At 42.8% G+C, this 26,556-nt stretch overlaps 1 protein-coding gene across 5 annotated transcripts in view; it reads right to left on the reverse strand.

The window, feature by feature from the left end:
• PTPRA (protein tyrosine phosphatase receptor type A) overlaps positions 1 to 26,556 on the reverse strand; it is a 136,568-nt gene continuing 110,012 nt past the window's right edge. For all 5 annotated transcript variants that reach the window (XM_079127541.1, XM_079127539.1, XM_079127540.1 and 2 more), the window contains 15 exons: positions 23,248 to 23,338; positions 22,007 to 22,083; positions 20,515 to 20,551; positions 17,164 to 17,261; positions 16,242 to 16,361; positions 15,343 to 15,509; positions 14,717 to 14,852; positions 13,472 to 13,621; positions 12,442 to 12,535; positions 12,048 to 12,124; positions 11,434 to 11,568; positions 3,850 to 3,975; positions 3,618 to 3,769; positions 1,033 to 1,168; positions 1 to 299 (listed from right to left, as the gene is read on the reverse strand). In XM_079127541.1, coding sequence (XP_078983667.1) covers positions 225 to 299; positions 1,033 to 1,168; positions 3,618 to 3,769; positions 3,850 to 3,975; positions 11,434 to 11,568; positions 12,048 to 12,124; positions 12,442 to 12,535; positions 13,472 to 13,621; positions 14,717 to 14,852; positions 15,343 to 15,509; positions 16,242 to 16,361; positions 17,164 to 17,261; positions 20,515 to 20,551; positions 22,007 to 22,083; positions 23,248 to 23,338 — 1,671 coding nt within the window. In that variant the 3' untranslated portion in view covers positions 1 to 224. The remainder of the gene's footprint in view (positions 300 to 1,032; positions 1,169 to 3,617; positions 3,770 to 3,849; positions 3,976 to 11,433; positions 11,569 to 12,047; positions 12,125 to 12,441; positions 12,536 to 13,471; positions 13,622 to 14,716; positions 14,853 to 15,342; positions 15,510 to 16,241; positions 16,362 to 17,163; positions 17,262 to 20,514; positions 20,552 to 22,006; positions 22,084 to 23,247; positions 23,339 to 26,556) is intronic.

Below are 26,556 nucleotides of genomic sequence, written 5' to 3' on the forward strand. Positions count from 1 at the left end.
TCAATCAAACATCACACTATTTAATTCCCCAATAAAACATTGGAAAAAGGACTATCAGTGCTAACACATTTACATATAAAATCTCCACCTAATAGGTAATAGAAGCCTATGTACCAATTTCTAAAACAGTTATAAGATATATACACAATTTTGGGTATATTAACAAAACAGAATATTACAAAATATTAAAGGCAATTCTCCTGTCCAAGGAGCCTCGTCGCCTGTTACTTGAAGTTGGCATAATCTGAGAACGCATCAATGTATTCCTGCACCACCTTGTAGCAGAACTCATACTGCTCCTGGAAAGTGAGAGTGGGAAGAAAGCCAGGGTTACTGAAGAGTACGTGGAACTGCAGTTCCTAACAGAACTGTTTTTAGAATGGAAATTGGAGAGGAAATGAATGTTTGTGAACTTCCACATGCATCTTGACCTGTCTGCCCAAGTTCCGATAGCTCTGCCCTCTGGGTTAGCAGAATGGATCTTTTACAAACAGAGCTGATGGAAGTGGCAAGGACAAATATGAGTGTGCTGGGCTGGGAAATGGGGCATCTGGAGAATGGTCCACCCCCAAACATAGTTGCCAGGCTGACATGTGCCCTGTTCTGAATGTCTCATCTCCTCGCAAACCTACTAAAATTCATTTTCCTTTTCCTCAAACATTTCTTACTCCAGGACTTTCAGGAAAACCTTTGTGGATGTCCAGACTGTCTTTAACAGGAAGCCCAAGCAGAACAAAGGCAAGTAGTCCTGCTCTCCCACCCCCAATCCATGGAGAAGCACAAACAAGCCCTGAGGGGCACCCAAGTACCCCCTGTCTAACCGGTCACATTCCCTCTGGTGATAGAGGGTATATTCCCACTGTAATCCTGCCTCTCAAGGCACTTCCTGTCTGCTGGGGCACCTTGGGGAAGGGTGGGTCTGTAGTCAGTCTTCTGACAGGGTGGCCCCTGGGTGGGCCTCTAAAGGCCTTCTCCCTGATGGGGAAGGACTACAGGTGGTGGTGGCACAGACAAAGAACATGAGCAGCATACCAGTGTCTGGACCATGTGTGGCCTCTGCAGTCGCAGGCTCTTGACGGTCTGGAAGACATCCAAAATCCCCTCTGCTTTCACTCGTTCCAGGACTGTGCTCAGGGCACAGAAAGTCCCTGTCCGTCCTGCCCCAGCGCTGAAACAGAGCAGACAAGCTTACCATGTCTCCAAGCAGAGAAGGTGAGTGTGAGCGACAAGGAGGGAACTGAGGCTGAGTCTGGAGCCTGGGAAGGTACATGATCCATGGGAGGGCCTGAGTGGGGCAGGAGGCCCACACTCACCACTGACAGCCTGGAGGAACCCAGTACACCTTTGGGGAGGCAATGTACCCCTGCTGTACTTCCTACATGACACAGGTATACCCTTGCTGAGGGCTTGCCTGTGGGACCACGCTGATACCCCTCATTTACACCCACCAGTACTAGCTCTTGCTGTTCACCTATAAACATGCCCAGGTTGACCTGACCCTACCACTGGATCAGCTTGCAGTTCTATTCCTCTCTTCCCTTTCCCTGACAAACCATTTGCACTGGGGTGTACCTGCTGGTTCTTTCCTGTGTCTTTTACCTTCTTTGTAAATCCAAGGAATTCAAACTCTTACCTCGACACTATCTACCCCATTCAATGTCATCGGCTGATTCCCTCACCAGACACTGAGTACCTGCTCTGTGGCAGGGACAGTGGGGCTTAGCAGTCTCTCCAGACAAAAAGACATGCAGTCAGGGAAGGAGAAGGAGGAGCAGAATTCCAGGCAGGGTGCTCAGGGAAGGCTCTCTGAAAGGGTGCTGTGTGAACAGACACACCAAGAAGGTGAGGGTGAAGTTCTATGGCTATCTGGAAGAGAGTCTCTCAGGCCAAAGGCAGGAGTGTGCTGAGGATGCTGAAGCCTGTGGAGCTGGATCTGATGTAGGCAGGAAAGAGAGTGGTGAGGGTTAGGTCAGAGCCTGGCAGGAAGCCCTCAAATCATACCGGGCCCTTGTTGTTGGAGTTCTAAATAAAGGAGAGATGCAGTGTGATTTATATTTGTTTATATATATCTGGTGGTGCAGGGCATAGAACCCAGGGCCTTGAGCCTGTTAGGCAAGCACTCTACCACTGGGTTATATCCCCAGACCATGACTTACATTTGAAATGCTCTTGGGGGAGGGAAAAGGGAAAAAATAAGTAAAATAAAAGGCTCTTTGAGGCTGCTGTGCTGAGAACAGACTGCAGGTGAAGGTGAAAGCAGAGAGACCAGCTGGGAGGCTGGCACAATTACTGGGGAGGGACGTTAGCTCGGACAGAGGGCCCTGGAGGAGGCAGTGACACATACTTGGGATTCTCAGATTATATGCAGGTAGAACACAATTTGATGATGGATTAGATATGAAATCTGAGAAAAAGCAGAGAAGAGAATAGTTCCAAGGCTTCTCACTCAACTTATTTGGGAATTGGCAAGCTACTTACTGATGTGGTAACAGCGGACTTTGGAAGAAAAACCAGCAGTTGTCACTTGAACCCTAAGCTAAGAATGTCCATTAGATATCCATTGGAAATGACGAGTAGATAACTGCATAAACCTAGAGTTTGGGGGAGAGGATGAACCAGTGATAAAGACTTGAGAGTTGCTAATAAAGCCAGGAGACTGAGTGAGCTCTCCTAGGGGTATTGTCTATTGACAGAGAAGAGGTTCAAGGACTGGGTCGTGGGCCACAGATGGGGAGCAATCAGCACAGGACACAGAAGGAACAGCACATGAGGATGAAAACCAGAACAGAAGCCACTTGGGGAGTACTCTGAAGAGAGATGAGTGATCAACTGTGCCCAACACTGATGAAAAGTCAAGTATGATGAGACTGAAAATGACCACTGGCTTCAGCAATCTGGAGGCTACAGGTAGCCCCAGTGGCAGAGCTGCAATGGAGTGTGTGTGTGGGTAGGTGGTATAACTGGAATGGGCTTGAGAGGATGGTAGAATGGAGGAAAGGAACTGGAGAGTCAGTATAGACAAATCTGTTGAGAAACTTTACTATTAAGGAAACTCAGGGTAAACATTTCTTTTTCCTAAAATGCAATCTCAAATAACATGCTCCATGTAAAATTCATCTTTTCTCCCCAAATAGGTCTCCTTATCATCTTTTCTCAGTTGCTTACATCAGCTGTTACCAGTAACCCAGGCTCAAACCTGGGAGGCACCCTTGACTCTTCTGCTCTTTCACTGTATAGTCTTAGTCTTGTTCATTTTTCCTTGAACTGTTTTCAGAACATTTGCCATTTTCTTTCCCTGTGTTTAAGGAGGGCAGGCCCTCATCCCCACATTGCCCAGCTGGTCTCTCTGCTATCTGTCTTCCTTGATGCTCTCCTGGACCCCATCACCATCCCACATGCTCCTCTGCCTGATACCCCATGTCGTTTGTGTTGTTCAGTTCCCTAGCACAGTCTTCAAAGTTCAAACTCCAAGACTCTCTCCAATCACCAGCCCTGTTATGACTGTCAAACTTGCTCATTAACAACCTGCTCCTTTCCTCAGCTTTCCTCACGGTCTGACACATGCTCACCACTGCACCTGCTTCTGCCTCCCATCTGAGGGCTGGGGCCAGTGGTACCTGCAGTGCACAGTGATGGGGTGGTTCCCGGACTGCTGCTGCTGCTTTTGCACGGCTGCAATGATGCTGATCATGCCCTTCCCATCACTGGGGATGCCCACTTCAGGCCAGCCATGGAAGTGGAACTGTCGGATCTGCCGGCTCTTGTTCTCCTTTGAAGGAAAGAGGGTCAGGGAGGCAGGAGCAGCCCTGCTTTCCCTGTGAGAGGAGCCCCACCCACCACACATCTTACCCTGGTGTTGGTAACCAAGAGGTCTCGGACGGTATAGCTCTCACATTCCTCTTCCTTCTTCAGCTCCACTGTTATGTCTCCATAGGACACCAGGCCATCAGATGGCCAGTACTGGGCACACTTCTCCTGGAGGAACAAATGATAGAAGCGGGGGCTAGTACTAAGTGTGGCAAAGGCAGCACTGCCCAAGAACAGCTTGACCTCTCACAGCACAGTCACCTTTTACTCTGACACACTTTATCACCAAGGTGTTGAAAACGCAAAGGAGCACATTACTTCATAGCATTCTAATTAAACAGAAACAATTAGTTAACCATTTGGTGTCACTTACTGACATTCTAGTTCACAACATGACAGGGTCTATGAAGAACTGTGCTGCTCAGAGCTATGCAACACTCAAATGGCTGTGGAGGGATGAAGAGAGATGAGTGTTTTTGTTCTGCTTGACTCCACCATTCCATATTTTAGAGCTGCTTACGTATGCCACCCTGCTAATCCAGAAAAGTGGAACCCATTTATACCCTCATCCAGCCTTGCTGCTTCACCACAGCCCAGGCCATAGCATCCCTTTTTTCCTCTGATCTTGATCTCTTCACTCTGCAACAGTACCTTAAGGTTGCTAGCACTAACATTTCTGTCCTTGCTGGTGAGCAGGAGATGGTTTATTGTCTTTGCTTGTACCTGGCTCCATTCCCTCTGCAGCTCCTTGTGTGGGGGATTGTGGGGGCTGTCTCTTTTCATCTTTGTATACTCAGCACCCTACAACATGCCTGGCATTCTGTAGGCTCTCAGTAAGTACCTGGTAAATGAATGTGTCTACAGATTAAGTCAAGGCATAAATATGTAGGTAAACCATAGTTATATGGTCCATTTCTTTAGAGTATTGCAGGGTAGGGGTCTGAGATTCTTCACTATTGGGTTTTTGTTAGTTTGTTTGTTTTGGTGGTACTAGGGATTTAACCCAGGGCTGTGCTACCTCTGAGCTACATTATCCAACTGTTCTCTCTGCTATGGTCTCCCATGCTGCTGTCCTACACACTATCACATCCTTCATGCTCCTCTGCCCAATACCTCATGTTGTTCATGTGAAGTTCCCCAGCACTTAATGTGCCAGGTTCAAATCAGCCCTGTTTTTTATTTATTTGAGACAGGGTCTCTAAGTTGTTGAGGTTGGCCTCCTGCCTTAGCCTCCCAAGTTTCTGGGACAACAGGTATGCAACACCACATCCAATAATAGTGATAATGCAAAACTTCTCAGTCACACATGTTCACAAAAAATACTTGAAAAAATTAAGTAAAAAAGAAAAATCATTGATAGTCTCACAGTTCAAATAAAACCACTATTAAAATCCATTTTATTTATGTGAGTCAGGATCTCACTAAGGTACCCAGGCTGGCCTTTAACTCTTGGCTAAAGTGTTCCTCCAGCCTTAGCTTCAGTTTCCTGAACAGCTGAGACTACAGGAGTGTCACCTAATTCAGCTTAAAAATCCATTTTACTGAATTTTATTGCTTTTCCTAAGTGTGATCATTCAGTAACTCCTTTTTAAATGGCAGTGAATTCATTCTAACAGAAAGGATTATTAAGTAATGGAGCAAGGAAATGCCATAGACCAGCACTTTTCCACCTGTGTTTACCAGGAACCCTGAGGATGCCTGAAGATGGGGTGCTGGACCTCTCTTCAATCACAATTGTTTAAAAAATCTTAACTAAGGGGCAGTTCAACCTGTTATTAATCATTGGTCTCCAGGGCACTGGTGGATGGAATGATTTGGCTGCCATAGTTCCCTTGCATTCATACAATTTCTTAACCAGGACTGAAGACAGACTTCAAAGTCACTGGAACCACTAGGTTCCAGATGGAAGTGAGGTCAGCAGACTGAGCTAGAGGGAAGAGAGCAAGATCACACTTTACAAGAGAAAGAAATACTGTGGCCCTGCACCTAACAGCTTTTAGTACTTTAGATCTTCTTAGGCATGCATAGCAGAGAAAAGGGGCAGAGGGGAGGAAGGCCCCAGGAAGGTAGAGCTGGGAATTATAGGAGAGAAGCCTTCCTAAAGTTGGGGATAGGGAGCTTATCCACAGGCACAGCAAATGGGAATCCTGCCTTGGTTAGCTTATAGGGACAGTCACTTGAGGTGCTTCATATGATCCTGACTGACCTCAGGGGGCAGACTGGTGCTGTACAGTGAGTTTCAAGGTGACACAGCTCTTATACGGAGGAAGGCAAGGTGTGCTGAAAGAAAACAAGTCTGGTAAATTTATGGGGTTAGGATTTTAGGTGACATGAAGTAAAGAAAAGCTACACAAGAAGCTTTTATAGGTTGAAGGCAGGGGTATCACTTAAATCCAGGGCAATGTGGCTAGTCCCCATCTCAAACCAAGTCAAACCATCTAAGAGGGAAAAGGGGGAAAATGGAGGGAAATGATCCCCAGAGGTCTCTCTCTTGGCTGTGGGAGGGCAGAGGTGACAGCTGTACAACAGAAGCATCAGTTCATAGGCTGTGGTAAGTTGTTGGAAGGCACAGAGCAGTTTCAATCAGAGATTTATTGGGGTAACAGTCCTCTGGGCTAAGGGACCCCTTCCTTAGGAGGCAGAATGTGGGTTTAAGGAAACTGGAAAGCAAGAGCAGCACTGGCTATCCCAGGCTAAAAATGCCCAGATTCTGCTGGGAAGGAGAGGGGAGGGCAGGGCAGGAAAGCAGGTCAGTAGGGAATGCAAGGCCATGAGGAATATAGGAGACCTTTCTGAAGGACAGAGGCTATAACCCATCATAGAAACCATGTACCACCTAACCCATTGAGGGTAGAGAGGATAGGAGAAAATAGGAACTAGGGGATTTAAAATAAGCAAGTGAAACTAAAAGGAAGGGCCCAATTCAAGTCTGGGAACTAAATAACCAAAAAAAGTTTCTAAATTTCATATGCATGGGCAGATTTTTCCTTAAGGTCTCTAAGACAAAGAGTGACATGACTACATTTATATTTTTCAAAAGGACTGCTGGCTGTCATGTGAAGAACTGACTTAATGGGACTGGAAGCAGGAAAGCGGGTTGCCAGGCCACTCCAGGTGGGCCCAGTGCTGGCAGGGTTTGTCCCTTAGCTGGTGAGAGGTGATGGTGGCTTATGTATGTGGCAGTGGTTAAGCTAGAGTGAAGTGGATATGCTCAGCAGGTATCAGGACTCACTGATAAACTGCACGTGGTGGTGAGGAGTAAGGAAGGGAAATCCTAGACCTGTAGCAGGAGCAATGGGGTGGAAGGTGGTCCTGTTCACTGAAGTGGTTCGGTGTGGGGAGAAAAATCAAGTTTTGTTTGGGCCATATGAATGAAACCTGAGATTCTTAATAATCATTCCATATGCAGATATCAAGTAGGTACTTGGATACATTAGTTCATGATTGGGAAGGGGAGTAGGTAACTGTGCTGGGGGCACAGATTTAATCATTTGATATATGGATTGTATTTAAGGCCACAGGCATGGCTGAGATCCTCAAGGACAGCCATAAGAGAACAGAGTGGGTTAATAAGGCCTGAGTTTAGAATCCTCCAGAGAGTGTTTAGAGGTCATGCAGAGGAGAAGGAGGTCACACACACACACACACACACACACACACAAAAATGACAACGGAGTTAGCAAGGCTAATGATAGGGGAAATCAAAGAGGAAGGTACTGCCTGAAATGCTGTTATAAGGACAACAACAAGAACAAAGAAAAAGAAAATGAAAAAGAAAAAAGTGAAGAAAAAAAAAGAAAAGAGAAATGATCTTTGGATTTGGCAAGATGACAGTCACTGGTGATCTTTAACTAAAGCAGTCCCACTGGAGTCAAGAATGGAAGGAACAAAGTGAGGTGAGAACCTAAGGGGGAAAGCAGACTCTTTAAAGGTACTTTTCTGGGACGAAGTGCATAAAAATAGTACCGAGATGGAAGGGGATGTGGGATTAGGGGAGATAATTTTGTTTTTTAAAGACAGGAAATGAAATAGTGTAGGCTGCTAAGTAGAGAGGGGAGCTGTTGATGGAGACAAGAGATCCTTGAGGTGGAGAATGGGACAAGAGCAGAGTGGATGGCTGAATCAAGATGTAGGATCCCTTTCCCACAGGAGAGCAGGGGAGAGAACTGTTACAGATGCGAATGGTCTGACTGCTTGAGGGTGAGAAGAGTGTTCTTGTCCAATTTTTTGAAAAATGAGGCCAAGCCATAGCTAAGATGTATGGTGGGATAGACAAGGGAATTTTGCAGATTTGAGGAAGAGAAGAAAAAAGAGCAGAATTGCTAGGTAGTGCTAATTACTCACATTAGATTTGTGGTCATGAATTCAATGTGAGAACAGTCAGCGGAGTTTTGGTTTTTTCCCAGTGATATAGACAGGTAACTGAATTTAATAGAGTAGAGGCCTTCCCATGAGAGTAAGACACTATGGAAGTAAGAAAGCACAAGGCAATAATGGGTGTTAGCAAGGGAAGGATAGTAACGACAGGTCACACAAACTCTACCTATGGAACATACAGGAAGGTGAGAACATGATCTGGGTGACTGACATTGAGAAAGTGGAGGAGTCAATGGCTCCAAGATTTGATGAAGATAAACAATTACTAGAGTAGAAGTAAGAAGTACCATGTTGTACTGGAGGTGATAAACCGGGTGGGATGCCCTATAAAGATTCTAAAGACCATGCACATGTGGGAACAAAAAAGTGATGATTTGACCATGGGAACTGGTGGCTAAGGAAGCCAAGAATCAGAAAGATTAAGGGTAGATGGATCACCTCATGAATACTGAAGCCTCCAAAACCAGAGAGAAAAAAACCAGCGCAGGGGCATATGCCTATAGTTCCAGCTGAACTGAGGCAAGAAGTTCACTTGAGTCCAGGAATTCAAGATCAGTCTAGCAACATAGTAAGTCTCCATTTCAAAACAAACAACACCCGCCCCCCCCCAAAATAAACAAACACCAAATTGACAAAAGAACAGAAACAGGAATAAAGACCCCAAAAGGGGTAGTACAGGTGAAGTCATTAAATGGATGAAAAGAGCTTGGGAGCCAAGGTTTAATCTCCAACTTAATTTTCAGGTTATGGACTCTGCATGATGGCATCCTAAAAGTTGAAACCCAGCTTTTCTGTCTTTTCTCCTGCAGTCTTTGTTCACCCTCCTTGCCCCAGACAGCACTAAGTCTCTTCTATGGTCTAAGGCTGACAACAGTAATAGGAACATACAGCTTTGTGGGCATCATGTTCTACTGATGCCTTAGAGAAGCAGAATGAGACCTGAGTTGGGGTGGCACAGTGTGGGAGCTGCTGGCACTGCCCAGTTCACACTGATGCCTGGTCTAAGCTGTGGCCACTGAGGGAACCCAGGCCTTCCCAAGCATCTTGAAGCATCCCTTTGGTTAAAATGGAGGAGGAAGAGGAGAAAACTCAGAGAAATTGAAGTTTTAATTCCTTTGAGATTTTAATTTATATGGTAGAAAATTTATATTTGGGGTTCAGACTTTTCCCTGAAGACTATAATAGTGAGGTAAGGAGTGGCTGTGGTGTCACTTTGTATAAACATACACACCCTTCGCTGTGTCATTTAGGCTTCCTGTGTTTGTATCTCTGGGAGTATACCTGACATGAATAAGAGATGGAACAGAAAGTGAAATTTTGTCTTGGGGGCCAGTGAGTCCTTGTGAAAAATCCACTAAGAAGTTTCTGAGGGCAAAAGCTACTGGCCATTTTGCTGACCCTAGGAAGACAGGCTAATGCATAGTGTCAGAAGGAAAGGGGATTCACCCAACTGACAGCAGGCTTGGCTAATGGATAGGAGGACTATGTTTCTATGGCCCTTCCCCTCACTGCTATCCATGAGAAATGCTTCCTGCCCTTCTGCCCTTTACTCTCATTAAGTTTTCTTCAAGAATGAAAGAGCTTGAGAGCTAGGGATGTATCTCAGTGACAGAATGTTTGCTCAGCATGAGCCAAGCCCTGGGTTCATTCCCAATACCAAGGGGGGAAAAAGAAGCCTGATAATCAGACTGGACAGAGTCAGAGATGTTCACTGTGCCACATTTTATTATAGGGCAGGGGATCTGTTCTAGCTTTTCTGCCTATTCTTTGGGCCTGCCCATCATTCACCTGCTGATGGGATGGGGAAACACACGTAGAACCCTAGTCTTGTGGCTTATCAGAGAGGGCTAATAGACACGCACTAGCCCCTGTTAACACAGCTACTGCTATCCCTGTTGGCCTTTGTTACTCAGTTCATGCTTCCTTTGAGTGCAAAGTCAAGGAGCCTGACCAAACCTCCCACTTGGTCTTGTTACTAATGATAGACAAAGACCTACAGAGGATGTCTGTCAAGTAACATAATACAAGCCTGGGAAGACTAGCTACTGAGTGAAATGACTGATTTAAAAAACAACAACAACAAACCACAAATCTGACATAATCAAATGCTGGGGTGAGAAAATGTGTGAAGTCTTGTATCAAAGTTAAATAAACTGCAGAATCACAGAATGGGAACTAATGGCTTGGAACCAATGTAAAACACACTTAAGTGTTTTAAATTTTCAATTGATAACAAACTCAGTGATTCCTAAGTGGGGCCATCCTTAACTCTTCTCCTACTAGGCCCACCGCACATCTCCACCTTCTCTGACCAGCTCAGCAGAGTCCAAGACATCAACAAAACTGCCAGTTCCCCTCTGCTTCTGGCTTGCTCATTTCTCATTTGTTCTTCTCATGTCACCAGAGGGATTCAAAACAAAACAAACAAAACAAAACAAAAAACCACCAAGTGGATTTGTCAAAGGCTCTTAAATTGCTTTAAAAAGTTTCAACTCTTCATTATAGCTTAGGAGGAACTTTCTTACCAGGCCTTGCTAGCTTCTCCAGGCTCGTTTAATTGATTTTGATCCTTGTTATGTAACATCCCAGGTCTGAGGAAGCACTCATTTACTGCATTGTCCAACCTCAGTGTTTTTGAGGGATTTTTTTTTTTTTTTTTTAAAGACTCCTTGTTAAGCCTGTGAAGCATGGCTGGTCTGGCACTGGGTTACTTCGTCCTCTGGCTTTACCCCTTCAAATCACCTAATCAGCAAAAATGGGCACATGTTTCTAGGGGGAAAACACCAATTCCTTACTAATTACATTTAAGCTATAAATTTCTTGCTTTTATCATTTCTCAAATTCTATTGTTTTCTTTCATGTAGCCAGAAGAGGTGACCCCTTCTTAGAGACACTCACCATACCCTGGGCTGGCTCTGTAACCCTTCTCTTGCTGGTTCTGCCCTGCCTGCAGGGTTGGGTACAGAGAATATGTGCCAAGACTAGGCTGGGTGCTATAGACAAAAGAAAAGTGAAAGTGTGGGAACTGTCTGGGAATGGAATGGCGGTTCAGGCACTCTATCTCCAGTCCTGGGAGAAGTTGACGACTACTCAGACACCAACAGCCTGAATAATTAGCCTGGAAATGACTTTGTGGACAGTGTAAGTCAAAGTAAAGACTCAAACCTACCTTCTAACCTACTCCCAACCCCAAACACACACTTGTTCATGCTGAATCTCTCCCACAACCCAGGACCTTTTTGAGCTCACCTGGCCTCTCTCCTCCAGTTCTGTCAGCATCACGATGGAACATGATTTCCACTCCCAGATCATTCGCCAGAAGTCTTCAATTGTGTGGAGGAGAGGGCCCTGGCTGGCAATATAGGAGTCCTTCTGCCGGTAGCCCTAGACAGACCAGGTCAATTACAGGAATGAGGTGGTGTAATCAGGAAGGGGTGAGTGGAATTGCCTGTCTAGGAAGCAATGAGACAAGACCCTAGGGTCGAATGGGGCTGCTGGAGGCAAACCCACCCCAGGCAGAGATCCTTTGTGGTCAAAGATCAAACTCTGGGGAAAGGGAGTGGGTGCTGGAGCTAGGATAAGGAAAACAGGAATGGGAAAGGTCAGGTAGTTGTTTAAGCCTAGATGAGTGCACTGTGAGGTTTTACTAGGTATCATACTGGTGCGCACCATCTATTTCTCCCACCTTCTGTTTTTTGGGGCTGGATACACCTAGAAAGCAGGGTGGGTGGGAAGGTATCACAATTTAGTAATTGCTGACTAATTCAAATATGATCCTCCCAAGGAGGTTTGTGAGGGAAGCACTACAAGTCCCAGGGAATTTCTATGGGGTGCTGGGGCTCAGGCAAATAGCCACCACTTACATCAATGAAGGATGCATTCACATAGTCTGTATTCTCTTCACCCCGCTTAACTGGAATGATCACTCTGTTGAATTCATCTGCAGGAAGAACAGTGGCTTGTAGCTCACCAACATGCTCCCTTTCTCTCTTTCCATTGCTCCTGCCCTAGGCCCTTGGCAGATAAAATCCCAGTGGGGCAAGGACAAGCTTATTTTTTGCCCAGGAGAGAGAAAGGCTTTGGCTTTTTATATTCTTTTATTTACACAAGAGCCACTAAAGAACTGGGAGCAATAAGAGGCAATGCCCTGATTCTTGTCTCTAAACCAATCATTAATTACTCCCTGAGAAGTAGAAGGGGTAGAGGGAATTGGGAGATAGGGCAATGAGGATCTCACACGGGGAAAAGTACTCTTACATGGAATGATCTGTAAAACCCTGTTCTTCTTCATGTTGGCTGGAAGGTTTCCAGTCCGCATCTTGTCATTCTGGATTTTGATTGATGTTAACTTCTAAATGAGGAAGGGGAGGGGAACATTATTGAACCAAATAACTAACCCTGAAAAGACTGCATGTCACAGGGCCTGCATCTCCAGGGTGGCCCCTTGTCAGCATCCTGTTCTTCCCACCCAGGGCCCTGACTTCTATGTCTACACGTCAAAAGCAGAATGTCAGGCTCTAACTCAGACTTGCTGAATCAGAACCTATGTCTGTCAGGATCCCCAGTGTATAAACTACACTGTGAGAAGAGCTACTTTAAGGAAAGGTGTCATCCTCACCCCAACCTACAATCACTTGCTTCTGGGAGCACTTTTCATTGATGAGAACATGACACAGGATGACTTTTTTGGTGCTGAGGATTAAATTCAGGGCCTTATCATGCTAAGCACATGCTCAACCAGTGAGCTACACACTGTGTTGTACACAGGCCTTATGTGTTGAGAGCCATTATCTAATGGCATTCAGTAGCAGTCAGCAATCTAAGGTCCACAGGCTAAAACCACACTGCTGCCTGTAAATAAAGTTGCACAGAAACAGCCCTACTCATTTGTTCACACACTGTCTATGCCTGCTTTTGTGCTACAACAGCAGTGCTAAGTAGTTGGGACAGAGACTGTATGGCCTAAAAAGTCTAAAATATTTATTATCAGGCCCTTACAGAAAATATTTGTTCTTGCTGTACACTATCACTTGGGAGTGCTGAGGACTTTAAAAAAAATATTGTTACCTGTTTTTCTTCCCCCTAAACAAAACTGAAGTGACACTGACATGCAAAATAAGGTGAGAATAACTGAGTAAAGGGCCACTTTCTCAACTAGTGGCATGTCTCACCAGGGGACTTACCGTTTGCTGATAAATGCGAAAGGAGCCAAGCATTTACCCATACTCACAATTCGCAGATCACATGGCCCCTTCAATCTGGAGTTGGTCATGCAGCACCAACTCACCTTAAACTCTTCCTCCAATCCATTGTTGCTGGTCCCTGGAATTTTGTTGTAAATTTTCTGCAGATGGGTTTCTAGAGAGGTCACTTCCAGTTCTGTATCCCCATAGAGATAATGCTCTAGAAGGGCTTGGTATATAAAAACATACTGCATCTGAAACGCAGATGATGCCAAGTTCTCAGTTACACACAACACAGTCCTTATGATGCCACATCACCCCTCCCCCACAAGTGTCTACTTTTCTTTTGATCCTACCAAGAATAAAATGATTCACTTTTATTGCCCTGACTCAGAGAAGTAGACTTGAAATGCATGAGTCCCTCTGGTGATGGTTAGCTTGGGAGGCAGCATCCCTTATATGCCTTGGGGATGGTGGAAGCTTAGAGAGAAGGATATATGCAACCCTGCTCATTCTGAGGGGGCAGACTCAAAGTCTGAAGGGATGGTCAGAAAGTAGAGATGCATAAAGCTTGCAATCATCTATGATGCTCCAGCCTTCAGGCAGCTTCCCTCTTCATGCTGTGCCCTGCCACAAAGCCCATCTCACTGGTGCTTCTGGGTGTGGCTGATGCATCATGACTCACTTGCTTTCCTCAAGGATTGTTCCCTTATCTTTAAAGTCCAGTGAAAATGGCAGCTGCCTTCCTTGACACGCCCATACACAAAGTCAAAACCTCCTCTGTGCTTGCTTGCTTTCTCTTTCTTTCTGATACTAGGGATAGAACACAGGGGTGAGGAATGCTCTACAACTGAGTTACATCCCAATCCTTTTTTATTTTGAGATGGGGTCTTGCAAAATTACCATACTGGCCTCAAACTTGTGATCCTGCTGCCTCAGCCTCCTCGATAGCTAGAATTACAGGCATATGTCACTGCACCCAGCTGGTACTCTGTTTAAGTATTTTATTTATTTATTTACTTATTTATTTTGGTAGCTGGGATTGAAACCAGGGGTGCATAATCACTGAGCAACATCCCCAGTCCTTTTTATTTTTTTGAGACAGGGTCTTACTAAATTGCTGAGATAGAATTTGAACTTGTGATCCTCCCGCCTCCGCCTCCTGAGCAGCTAGGATTATAGGTGTGCACCATTGAGCCTGGATGAGTACTTAATTTATAAGGGTTCTTCATCACACTTTATGATGATGATCATTTACAATAACCTAGGATAGTAAGTGAACCTTTGAGGTAGGCAGATATTTTGGCACTGGAATACCTATCCCCCGCCTTCACCCACAGATCACTCACATCTGTTTGCACCATCTGGCAGCGCTGGGCCCGGATTCGGCTCACAAAGCCATACACATCCACCTTCCGCTCTGTATGCATCATGTCCAGCATGGCATCAATGACGACAAAGGTACCAGTGCGCCCTACACCTGCACTGTAGCCAAAGGGCAGAGGATGGTTACTGGGATGACCAGCATGCCTTGTTGGAGGAGGCAGGGAAGAACAGCAAAGGCTGGGGCTCTTTTTCCAAGCCTCTAAATTTTAATTCTGAAGGGGAAAGAGTTGGGACTCTCTTGGAACCAGAAACCCCCCTCTTCCCTGAACTTCTCATCTCCAGCTATCAGCATTGGGTACCTTGACACTTAGAAGAATCTGAAGGCTGCAAGGATACATGGTCAACACTTGATCCAGCTCTATAGCAGGGTCTCCCGACTCCTAACCTTGGAAGATTGTCCTTCCTTCCCTCTTTTCTCAAGTCATAGTCTCTACCTGCAGTTGAACTTGAAGAGTCTCTCTTGGTGCTCCCCTGGGGCTCCCACTGCTCATTTGCTCCATGCCAACTTCCTCAGGCAGGGCCCCTATGCTGCTTCCTGTTCTGGCCAAAGGGGCAGAATGTGGGGAGCCAAGGGTCAGGTCATACTGACCTGCAGTGGACCACAATAGCCCCTGCATACTGAGGGTTACAGGCCTTCACTTTCTTGAGGAACTTGAGCATGCCGATTGGAGTGAAAGGCACCCCAAAGTCTGGCCAGCTGGTAAAGTGGAACTGAGTGATGAGGCGCTGTGGTTTTCTATTGGTCACGTCACCCACCTGTGAAGTGAGGAAATTCTTTAGTTGGCCTTGAAAACCAGGAATGGGCATCTCAGGAGAGGGAAGGTACAACAATGACCATCAGTTAACATGGGAAAGTGAGAGTGTTTCCAAGAAAGTTCTGGTCATGGCCAGAGAATCTTTCCAGTAACCCTATGAGTTAGGCAGAGCTGTTAATATTATTCTCAACCTACAGATGTGGAAGGTAAAACTCAAGAGAACTTAAATGACCTATCAAGGCTGCAGAATAAGTAAATGTCAGGGTTAGAGCCAAAGTGCAGGACTCCTGACTCTTGGTAAGGCCCTTTCCAGAGCAAAACATGCCCTTCAGCTAAAGGCAACCTTGGCTCAGGCTTCCAGGGTTGCTCTGGAGTGCTAGGCAAAGCCACTTGGTCCTTGCCATCAGGAGCCTTTGGAGTAGGAAAGGAAAGGTGAATCCAGTACCTGGGAGACTGTGCCACCTCCCAATCCCCCACTCCACAGTGCTTGGTCACATCTTGATCAAACTCCACATCAGCTGGTACTTCATGCCTAATCATGAAAGCACTGCCCTCTTCAGGATTGACAGAAGTTTCCTGAAGGCCAGATCTCTAATTTCAGACTCAAAACATATCACATACTTAGCGATTCTTGACCACCTCGGGTAAGAGTGGGGATAATCCAGCCTGTTCCCATCCTCTCAGTGGTTAGCCAATCTTAAACAAGAACTGGGAAAGGAGGGGGAGACAGTACCTGCTGAATACAGAACTTTCGTACTGTGTAGTCCACCAGGACGGTTACATCCTCTACAGACACACGGATATTCCCATAGGTCCAGCAGCCTTGGTCTGGCCAGTACTGAGCACATTTACACTGGAAAGAAACAGACACATATCCCCTCATCTCAGACTGCCCCTGGCAGATGCAAAATGCCATAATCAAGTCCCCAGAAAGCCCTAGGGCCTCTATTTTCACTTCAGCCAGCTGTAGCTGTAGGCTTATTTATTCCAACTTCCTTCCATCAAATTCCTTAGCTTCCATCACCACTTCACAGAGCATCAGTCCCATACTTATCTTTACCACCCTCACCCCTTCAATTCAGAGCAAATCTGAAATTATTTTACTAATAAAATCTGTACTTCCACAATATCCCAGGTCAGGCTTTAGGGGAAAGCCAGGAATACACTTGGCAGTCACACAAGGAAAAGAAGCAATCAGAAATCTGACTACAGGCCCTGGCCCAAGCCTCAGGTTGCTCTGCATTCCTTCAGAGTGTCAGTTCACACAGCTCCCTTTGTCAACTTTAGGATATACCAAAGGCTGCACGAGATGGGAAAGGAAACCAGGGGAATAAGGGACTTGAGAAGTTAGGGGAGAAAAGCCTTTCTGTGGTTTCCCCTTAACTAATGGCCCATGTCTTCCTTCCAAGTTGTTTTAGAACCAGAGCAAGCTGTTTGACTACCAGATGTGGGAATGTGCCTTTGGTCCCCCTAAGGTTCATCTGAGGCTTCCAGGCCATAGAAAAGTCTAGTACACACATCGGCTTGTGTTTGCCTGAATGATCCATGGCACACAAGATGTGGATAGCTGGGCTCAAACTCAGCACTCCAGAGAGTAGCCCCTCTATTGGCCATGCCTATATCAAAGGCCCCTCCTATCTAATTTCTCCGCCTACCTCCTTTCGCTCTTTTAGGTTGGTCACCATGACGATGGTGGCTGTGTTTTGTTCCCAGATCATCCTCCAGAAATCATTCACTGTTTCTTCTTTTGGTCCTAAAGTAGCCAATAACAAAGACGAAACACATACACTAAGGAGAAGAAAAGTGCTAAGACATTGGGAAGACCCATTCCTGGCTTTTGAAAGCCTATGTCCATGTTTTCAACTAAATATCAAATCCATCTACCTAAAAGTTGAATGTTTCCCATGTATTCACTATGTATGTGCTAGACTCTTGACTATGATTAGAGGCAAGAAGCTGTCAAAATACAACAGAACACTTGTTTCCCAAGGATATTACTGTCAAGGATTAGAAATTATGAGTGCTTACTGAATACCTACATTATGGTCTAGACAATAAGCTAGGTGCTTCATGTAACATTTACTCCTTCCTATGATGCATTGAGGTGAACGTCTTCGGGCCCAGAAAAGATGAGTGCCTTGTCTAGGCTGGAATTCAAATTTATAAGAAGTTTCTAAACAAGTATGAGGCAACGAACAGAAAGAAATGGAACCTAACAGAGACTAACAAATTCCCAGAGTATTTGAAAAGGGAAGCCTTAGAAGGCTCACAGACCTCTGAAAACCAATCCAACATGGAACCAAGGAAGGCTCTAGAAGGATCTCAGGACATACAAAATTAATTTTTTAATTAAAAAAAAAATTAAACCTTGTGTATCTGAAAGTGCTGAGAGGAAATATATATAAACTTCTAATAAAAATTTTAGGGGATTGCCTAGTGTGTGCAAGGCCTTGGAACTGATCACCAGCACTGCAAAAAAGTTTAGGGGAAAAAATCAGAAGTAGGCATATTAAAAAGGTAAATGACTGTGAAAATGTGCCATCATTAATTCCCAGAAAAGAAGCAGGGAAGTGTACAAAACAACATAGATTACACATTTCAGTTGTGAATATTTATGTATACTCATGATAATGGAAATAACAAATATTACCTTAACTCAAAATTAGGATCCAATTTTACTGGGAGGATGGGGAGAAGGGCACATTTGTGCCTGGCTATCTGACTGAGGGAGAGGAGCTGTGTAAGTGAATTAGAGGACCTATCAGGAGTCAACAGATAAAAACAGGTGCCTCAGTAGCATTAGTCCACAACACTGAAGAGGAAAGGGGGTAAATTTGTTTTTGTTTAGAATTTTTTTTTAAGATAGAGCCCTGCTATGTTGTCTAGGCTAGTCTGAAACTGGTGAAGTGATTCTACCACCTCAGTATTCCCAGTCCTGAGACTGCAAGCATGAGCATAAATTTGTTTACAAGTTTAGTAGTCCCATTGATTTTCTTAAACTCTTCTTCATTATTTCTTGACAATCTAGTTTTCTTGATTCTTCTCACTTTTCTAATTTTTTCTTCTTTGGTTTTTATTATTCCAAGTAATCCCTTTGGTAAAAATAGAAATAATTCTTTTTTGGGGGGCTGCTAGGGATTGAACCCAGGGCCTCGCATATGCTCTACCACTGAGCAACATCCCTACCCAAAATGAAATAGTCTGAACTTTCCGGTGGCTGTAAACAGAGGGAGAGAAAGCAAGGCCTTGTCAGGTAATAGGTAGGCCCCATGGGAGGCTGCAGCAACAAGGAGTTTCTGTGGCTTTTCCTGATAACCTTGTTTCATTGCTATATCTGTTTTAGTTTATATCTTTTTATCATCCACTAGAACTTTCAGCAATTATGGAAATGTTTTACATCTGCACTAACAGTATCCTCTAGCAACATGTAGCTATTGAATCTTAAAACAAAAGATCGATCAATAAGTCTTATTTAGTATACAATCAAGAAACAAACTTTAAATTTTACTAATTAAAATTTAAATGTAATTTTTTTTTTTTTTTGAGGTGCTGAGAATGGAACTCAGAACCTCACACATGACAGGCAAGCCCTCTACCACTGAGATATATCTCCAAACTTAAAAATTTAATTTAATTTTTTTTTTTTTTTTGGGTGCTGGGGATCGAACCCAGGGCCTTGTGCTTGCAAGGCAAGCACTCTACCAACTGAGCTATCTCCCTAGCCCCAAAAATTTAATTTTAAAATGGCCACATGCAGCTAAGTGGCCATCACAACGAATAACATAGTCACTTATTAACATTTCTGTTAATATGTTTACTTACTTGTAAACTTTATCAACTAAATGCTCCAAAAAAGGCAGAGACCTTATATTGTTTCATTTTCTGCCATATTCCCATCATTTATGCCAGTGTCTAGTACATATGATATGGTCAATAAACATTTGTTAAAAACTTTAAGTCAGTGGACCACACTAACATCAATTACTTACTTACCTTCTTACCTTTTTTTTTTCACCTTTGGTACTGTGGATAAACTTAGGGGCACTTTACCATTGAGCTACATCCCCAGTCCTTTTTATTGTATTTTATTTTATTTTATTTTACTTTATTTTGAGATACGGTCTTACTAAGTTGCTGAGGCTGGTCTTAAAATTGTGATCCTCCTACTTCAGCCTTCCAAGTCATCCCTCTCAATTATTTTTTAATTCTGCAATCATCAAGATATTTTTGCTAGGTTCCCAAGAGTGAAACCCTCATTAGAACAGCAGGGGAAACGGAAAATGTATGCAGATCACCTAGAGGACTGTGGTACCAGACCCTACTCTGAGGGTTCCTAGATCACTTACTTACCTGTGAAGCTCAGGTCCATGAGTTGAGTAACAAGAACCCAACTGGATCTGTAAGGTGGTTGATCCTCTGTGGAGACTGACTGCAAACTCAAACTAAAATTACCTGAGGCTAAATGGCCCCAAGGTCAGAGAGCCTCATCCAACTTTACTGTGTATTATAGTTTTCTCTAGTCTTTTTAATACACATAAACAAAAGAACTACTCTATCCATCTGTCTGTCTGTCTATCTATCCATTCATCCATCAATCCTGGAAATTGAACCAGGGCACTTTACCACCGAGCTACATTCCTAGTTCCCTTTAAATTCTTGACACAGGGTCTCACTAAGTTGCTGAGGGCCTCACTAGGTTGCCCATGCTGGCCCTGAACTTGTGATCCTCTTGCCTCAGCCTCCCAAGTTGCTGGGATTACAGGCATGCATCACAGTACCTGAGCAAAAGGACCTCTTTTAAAGATCCCTGAATACTATAAGTCATCAAGATGAAAGCCCTTAGTTGTAAACCTGTGAGGTGGATTTCATTTCTTTTAGATAGTAATAAAATTACGAGAAAAGCTATTACATTCTTGCTATTCCATTTAGTATTTGGGGTAGGGAAACCCCAAATCCACTATGGGATCACTGTTAAGACCAAGAACAAAATGTTGTCATTACTTTACCTTGTGCAGCAATGAATTTGTTCTTTTCTTGGTAGCCCTGGGGAGGTGGAGGGAGAATAAAGTGAGAACAGAAAGTTGATAGGAATGAAATTCTCCAGTCTAACTCTGATCCAGTTAACAAGGCCTTCCTTGTGAAAAGGTCCAGGCAATTAACGAGAATTTCCATTAGAGAAATTCCCAAGAGATTAGCTTTGGGGATTTAAAAAAAAAAAAAAAAAGATTATAAACTGCAAATAGTCTAAGCAGTCTTCAAAGAATTATTAGTGAATACTGGCATAAGAATGTTCAAACAACAATTCCTAGACTCGACTATATTTCTGATGTTTGATCAGCAGCCTATAATGTATGTTTTAATGTTACTGGTTAAGAACCCTCTAAGACAGAAGCATATGAGGTAATTGCAGGGATAAACCTGGGCTTACCCTGAGAAGGACAAAGGGTTATTTATTTCTTTAGATTCCACTACATTGCTCAGGCTAGTCTCAAACTCCTGGGCTCAAGTAAAGCTTTCACCTCAGCCTTCCAAGTAGCTGGGACTAGATTCATGCCACCACACCTAGCTTATTATTATTTTTTTAGGATGTTTTACTCAAATGCAAAAACTTTCTAGGAATATCCTGTGGGTATGGTGGAACAGCTTCAAGTGTTTTGAGAGTAAGTTTCCTAACAATAGGCAGTGGGAGACAAGAAGCAAATGAGACTTGGAGGTCACTCAACAGATAAGGAACCTCTGAAAAACTAAAACTGGCATTAACTTTCTTTCTTTCTTTCTTTCCTTCTCTCTCTCTTTTTTTTTTTTTTTTTTTTTTTTTGTGTGTGTGTGTGTGTGTGGTGCTGGGGATTGAACCCAGGGCCTTGTGCATGTGAGGAAGCACTCTACCAACTGAGCTATATCCCCAGCCCCTAATTTTCTTTTTTCAGTCTTTATTGTTCCAGTTATACAACTTTTCAACCTAATAACTTACATACATGTGGCATTCACTTGAGAAGTCACTGGAAAGTAAAAAAATCATTCAAGGACTGTGAATCACCCTCTTCCCCATTCAGAAAGCAATACAATGGGCAGTGAATGAGGAAGTTCTGATGGGATGCCAGGTCACACCAAAGTAATGATATGAAGTACAAGTCTACGAGACAGTGGCCAAATAGAAGAGGCCTAAATCTGAGAAGCCATTTCCTAATCCAGTTCAAACAAGGGCAGCACAGAGCTGCTTCTGAACACAGAAGGAGAAAGCATGAGAACTCAGAGATGGACATGTTTAGAGTCAGCAAAAAGAAACCTGTTAAAATTTTTACTGAGAAAAATTTAAGTTTTGGCAAATCTTTCTAATCATTGGAAGATGGAAACTGAGACATATTTTAAACTATTCAATCTTTTTAAAAAAATCAGACTTGGGAAAAACTTGAAATGGCACATATAGCTGGGAAAGAACCAACAGATGGTAAACAAAGTCTTTCAGGAAGATAAATGAGAAAAACACAAGTTTCTTACATTGATGAACGAAGCATTGATGTAATCAGAATCCGGAACCCCTTCAACAGGTGTCAGGTGGACTCTAGAGTGGTCATCTAGGAAGAATCCAATAATTACTAGTCCAGTAAATTCAATTTTATTTCTTACTGTTCCTGATGCAATTGTTTAGGTCAGCTGAGACAGCTGCAGTCCTATGTGCACTGAAATACTGATGTATAAAGATGTCTGTCATTCTAACACTATTTTTAATATCCCAAATTTGGAAAAACAATTATCATCAGTGGAATTTATATGCACACATACCCACAGTATGAAATATTAACCAATTGATAAAAGGGAAATTGTTTAACAGATTAACTGATAATATATAACATTTAAAAAAAAAAAAAAAAAAAGAAAGGCAGTTGGGGATGTGGCTCAGTGGTAGAGCATTTGCCTAGTATACAGGAAGCCCTGAGTTTAATCTCCAGCACTGTCCAAAAACAAACAAACAAACAAACAAACCCCTCAATGTGTACAATATTTTAAAAATACATAATAAATACACTTCTGTTTATATACAAATAAGTAGACAAATAAAATGTAAGTGGCTGTAAACGTCTAGTAGATGGTCTTAATTTTTTTGGTCCCATATGTTAACAATAAAAATTTGAGCATGCATTTCTAACATATGTTCATTTATTGATAAATCATGCATAAAAGTTAATATAATTATGTACCCTAAAATTTAAAAATTTTAAAAGCATGCTAAAATTTTTTAAGAGCATGCTAAAATTTAAAGATTTTTAAAGTATGAAATTTAACAAAGGAAATATAAAATGAAGTTCAAACATCTTCCACTTACACATGCCTAGATTATGCATGTTCCATTCTAGAGACCACTGGCCTACAAAAATATCTGTTGGATGGTAGATCATGATGAGCAAAGGCTAACTCTGAGACAGGGTTATAAAGAACTCTGTATTGGAATTTCTTTCAATGAGCATTACAATAAAACAACACCCCAATAACCCACTTTCTATCTAGTCCTATTAAACTGCTCTTTCTGGCCTCCTAAAACTTTAAGTCTGCAACAAAAATCTTGACCAACCAGTCTAAGTGACCCTGTGGGGTGGCAAGAGAAGCCATGTAATGGATCTTTCAGCCCAAAGTCTTGACCCTAGTCTTGACCCTCCTGTGATTGTTTCCATTCTCAGAAAACATGGTCAGAGATGTAATTTCAGGTTATAATCCCCGCACCAAACCCTACAAACACTCACAAGGCAAGATGTTTACATATCGATTTTTTTCCTTGTTTTCCTCTTTGGAGGCAGCCTCACAGGTGGCCTGGATAGGACAAGCAGGGAGAGCCTGAAAGGTTGAGAGAAATTAAAGGAGTAATTAACAGGGATAAACACCAAACATGCAGGCTCTCACCAAACCCTGACCTGGCAGCAAGTTTTACCTTTACTTTGGGGATGAGGCATAGACACAGGTGAATACTTGCAGTCTAACAGAGAGAATGTACCTCTCCCCTAAATAACTGCAAGCCCCTTAGAAATTAAAACCAAGAATCCCCAGGAGGCTAAGTGCCATTCCTACTACTATAAGCACAGCATACTCTTTCTGTGATACTATTTGATTAGGGCCTGATACAATGCTGAGTCAAAATAAACCACCCTTATAATAGTAGTGGGGTACATAACAGAAAAAATGGGCCATTCATCCTCATGGTAAACATGCAGAGATGACATGCATCTCAGTGAACCCAAATAGGAAGGCTGATTTAGGCATTCTCTAGGGTTCTCATAGATGGACATAGCACCCCATCCTGTAGCATCATGAAGCAAGAAAGCAAGGACTAGCTGGTGAGAGGGTGGGCATTCACATGGATGCAGCAGCTGGGAAGTAAGAGTTGGGCAGAGTGACTTTGAATGTTGCAGCAGTTTTAGAGCAAATGTAAATTAGCTAGCACAGGTATGTGGGCAAGCATAAAATGTTTTGATGTGAGACAGCTTAGGTTGTATCAGCTTAAGCAAGCCAGTTAACCTTTCTAGCCCAAGTTTCTTCATTTGTGACCCTGGGATAATTATCCTGCCACAGGAATAAATGAGATAATCTTACATGTGGCATAAAATAAGCATTCAATGAAAGAGTTTTATGAGAGCAGGAAGCTAAATTTTATTCAAAAAGTTCTCTTCTTGTGTTCTATATATTTAAAACTAAGGAAACAAAAAGGAAAAATAGTTTAAAATTCCAATATAAATTCCAACTTTTCTGATAAGTGATTTGAAAGTATGTTTTATGTGCCTTGGAGAGTCATAACCTTTTGACCTAGTAACTTTACTTCTAAGAATCTATTCTAAGGAAATAAAAATCTCTATGTTCAAATCATTTACTTCATCATTATTCAGAATAACCCAAAACTGAGAACAACCTTAGTATTCAGCAGTAGGGGAACAGTTTAGTAAATTATGGTTCACATATTGTTTTCTTTCATTCTTTTAACAAATACATACTGTGTACCTATTAGGCTAGGTACAGAGCAACCAGTGGTGGATCAAACATATACACAGTTCTTACCCTCATGGACAATACAAACTTGTGGGTAAAAGACAGACATTAAACAGATAAAACAAATAAATATATAATTATATATCATGATAAATCCTATGAAAGAACAGAACACTATTAGAGATAAAGTATCAGAAAGGGCCAAATTTAGGTTAAGGGTAGGTAGGTGTTCATGAGAAAGGATGAGTGTGGAAGATAGTATTTCAGGCACAGAGAACAGTACTTGTGAGGACCCAGAGGTAGGAGAAGCCTTGCCTGAGTGAGGAACTGAAAGGTCAGCGAAAGAGGCAGATAGAGGTGAGGTTGGTGGGGAGGAAGTGGGAGATGAGCTTAAGGTCAGATTATTCATTTACATGTAGATCTGTGAATAGAGTTTGGATTTTAAGTGTGTGAGGAAACTACTGAATGTTTAAAAAATGTGATTCAATTTACATTAAAGACACTCAGCTACATGGAAAATAACTGTGTAGAGGGACAAGAATTGAAGCATGAAGTGGAGGCAGGGAGAGAGAACAGGGAGACGGAATCATTTAAGGTATACTCTAGAGGTAGAATTACTAGATTTGGTGATGGAAGGAAGGTTGCCTGGGTAGAGAAAGCCAGGAATGAAAAATGACTCTCAGATTTCTGGCTTTATTTAAAAAATAAAATAAAATAAAGGAAATTTCAGCCCAATGGGAACCAATTTTGCCAGATGAAAGCAAGTGCTTTAAGAAGGAACAAATATAACCACCATGAGAACAGCAGAAAAAATTAAACTGAAAGACCCCAAAATAAGGGGAATTAGGGTCTCATAATCCATCTGCCTTCAACTATTCAAGGGATTTTCTTTTCAGAGTTAAAACTCTGGAAATTATGCATGTCATTTTACTAAAGGAGCAATTCCCTTTGACCCAATTCTGTCAATACATGAAAGAATTTCCTGGGCTGGGCTCTTGCACATGGAACAGAGACCATACTTTAGACTGGAATTTCCTAATTCACCCCCAGTTTGCCTTCTCTTCCTTTTTATAGAAGAGATTTCTATCCTGGTTCAAAGCAGGATGAAACACCATTTTTTTAAGCCCTCAGTACCAGTATGGAGGCATACTCTCTAAAATTCCTGTATAGCCCTTCTCTGAAGTGATGTAATACAGAGACAGTAAGAGCAAGACTCTCTAAAATAGTCTTGGATACAGAAGGGTCAGGATAACAATGACCATCATCTCACAGTCCTATTGGAATCCCTTGCTCCACCAGTCACGATGAAGAAAAACTAGGTCTCCAGGTGGGTTAAGGTTCCTAAAAGGAGAGTTAGGAAGAAACAGGAACCATTGTTTAGCAAGAGAAAAGACAGGGCTTGCCTTGGAGAACACGATGTTAGCTGCAAAGATTCAGGCTGAAGAGACTAAGCTGGGAATGAAAATAAGGGGAAACCTACTGGCTTTTAGTTTCTACTTTTAAAAACCTAGCCCACACAGGTAGGGAAGGAGCAGCTGAACCACAAGCCTACAAGATGTTACATTCTCTGAACAGTAGGTGGCCATCAAGCACCATTTCATCTCTTACTCAAGCCTTAACTAGAACCAAGTCCTCATTTTTTAAAAACAGGCCAGTTTTTTAAAAATCGCTTTTCTAATTTACTTATTTTTAAAAAGCGTGCCTATCATTCAGTTTAACTTAGAAGTTATCTTTGGGTTCCTCCTATGTCCTCTTCCTTCCCTGCCTTAAGGGAAACTTGGAATTATGTGTTTATCATTACACTGTCTCAACATCTGTGTACCCCATATATTCTGCCTCCTTAAATAATACATTACTATTGTTGTCTATTTTCTTATAAAAATAGAATAATAATTAAGTAGTGACTTGCTTTTTTTCCCTTTGCTCAACGTCATGTTAAGATTTGTCCAGGTTGTTATGTGCAGTTGAATTTCATTCCCTTTACTTTGTAGTACTCCATTTTGAAACCATACCAAAATTTATTATTCTGTCCTACTGATGAATATTTGGTTTGTTAACAGTTAACAAACAGTCCT

The sequence above is a fragment of the Sciurus vulgaris genome (genome assembly GCF_902686455.1).
Source record: "Sciurus vulgaris genome assembly, chromosome: 2".
NCBI lineage: Eukaryota > Metazoa > Chordata > Mammalia > Rodentia > Sciuridae > Sciurus > Sciurus vulgaris.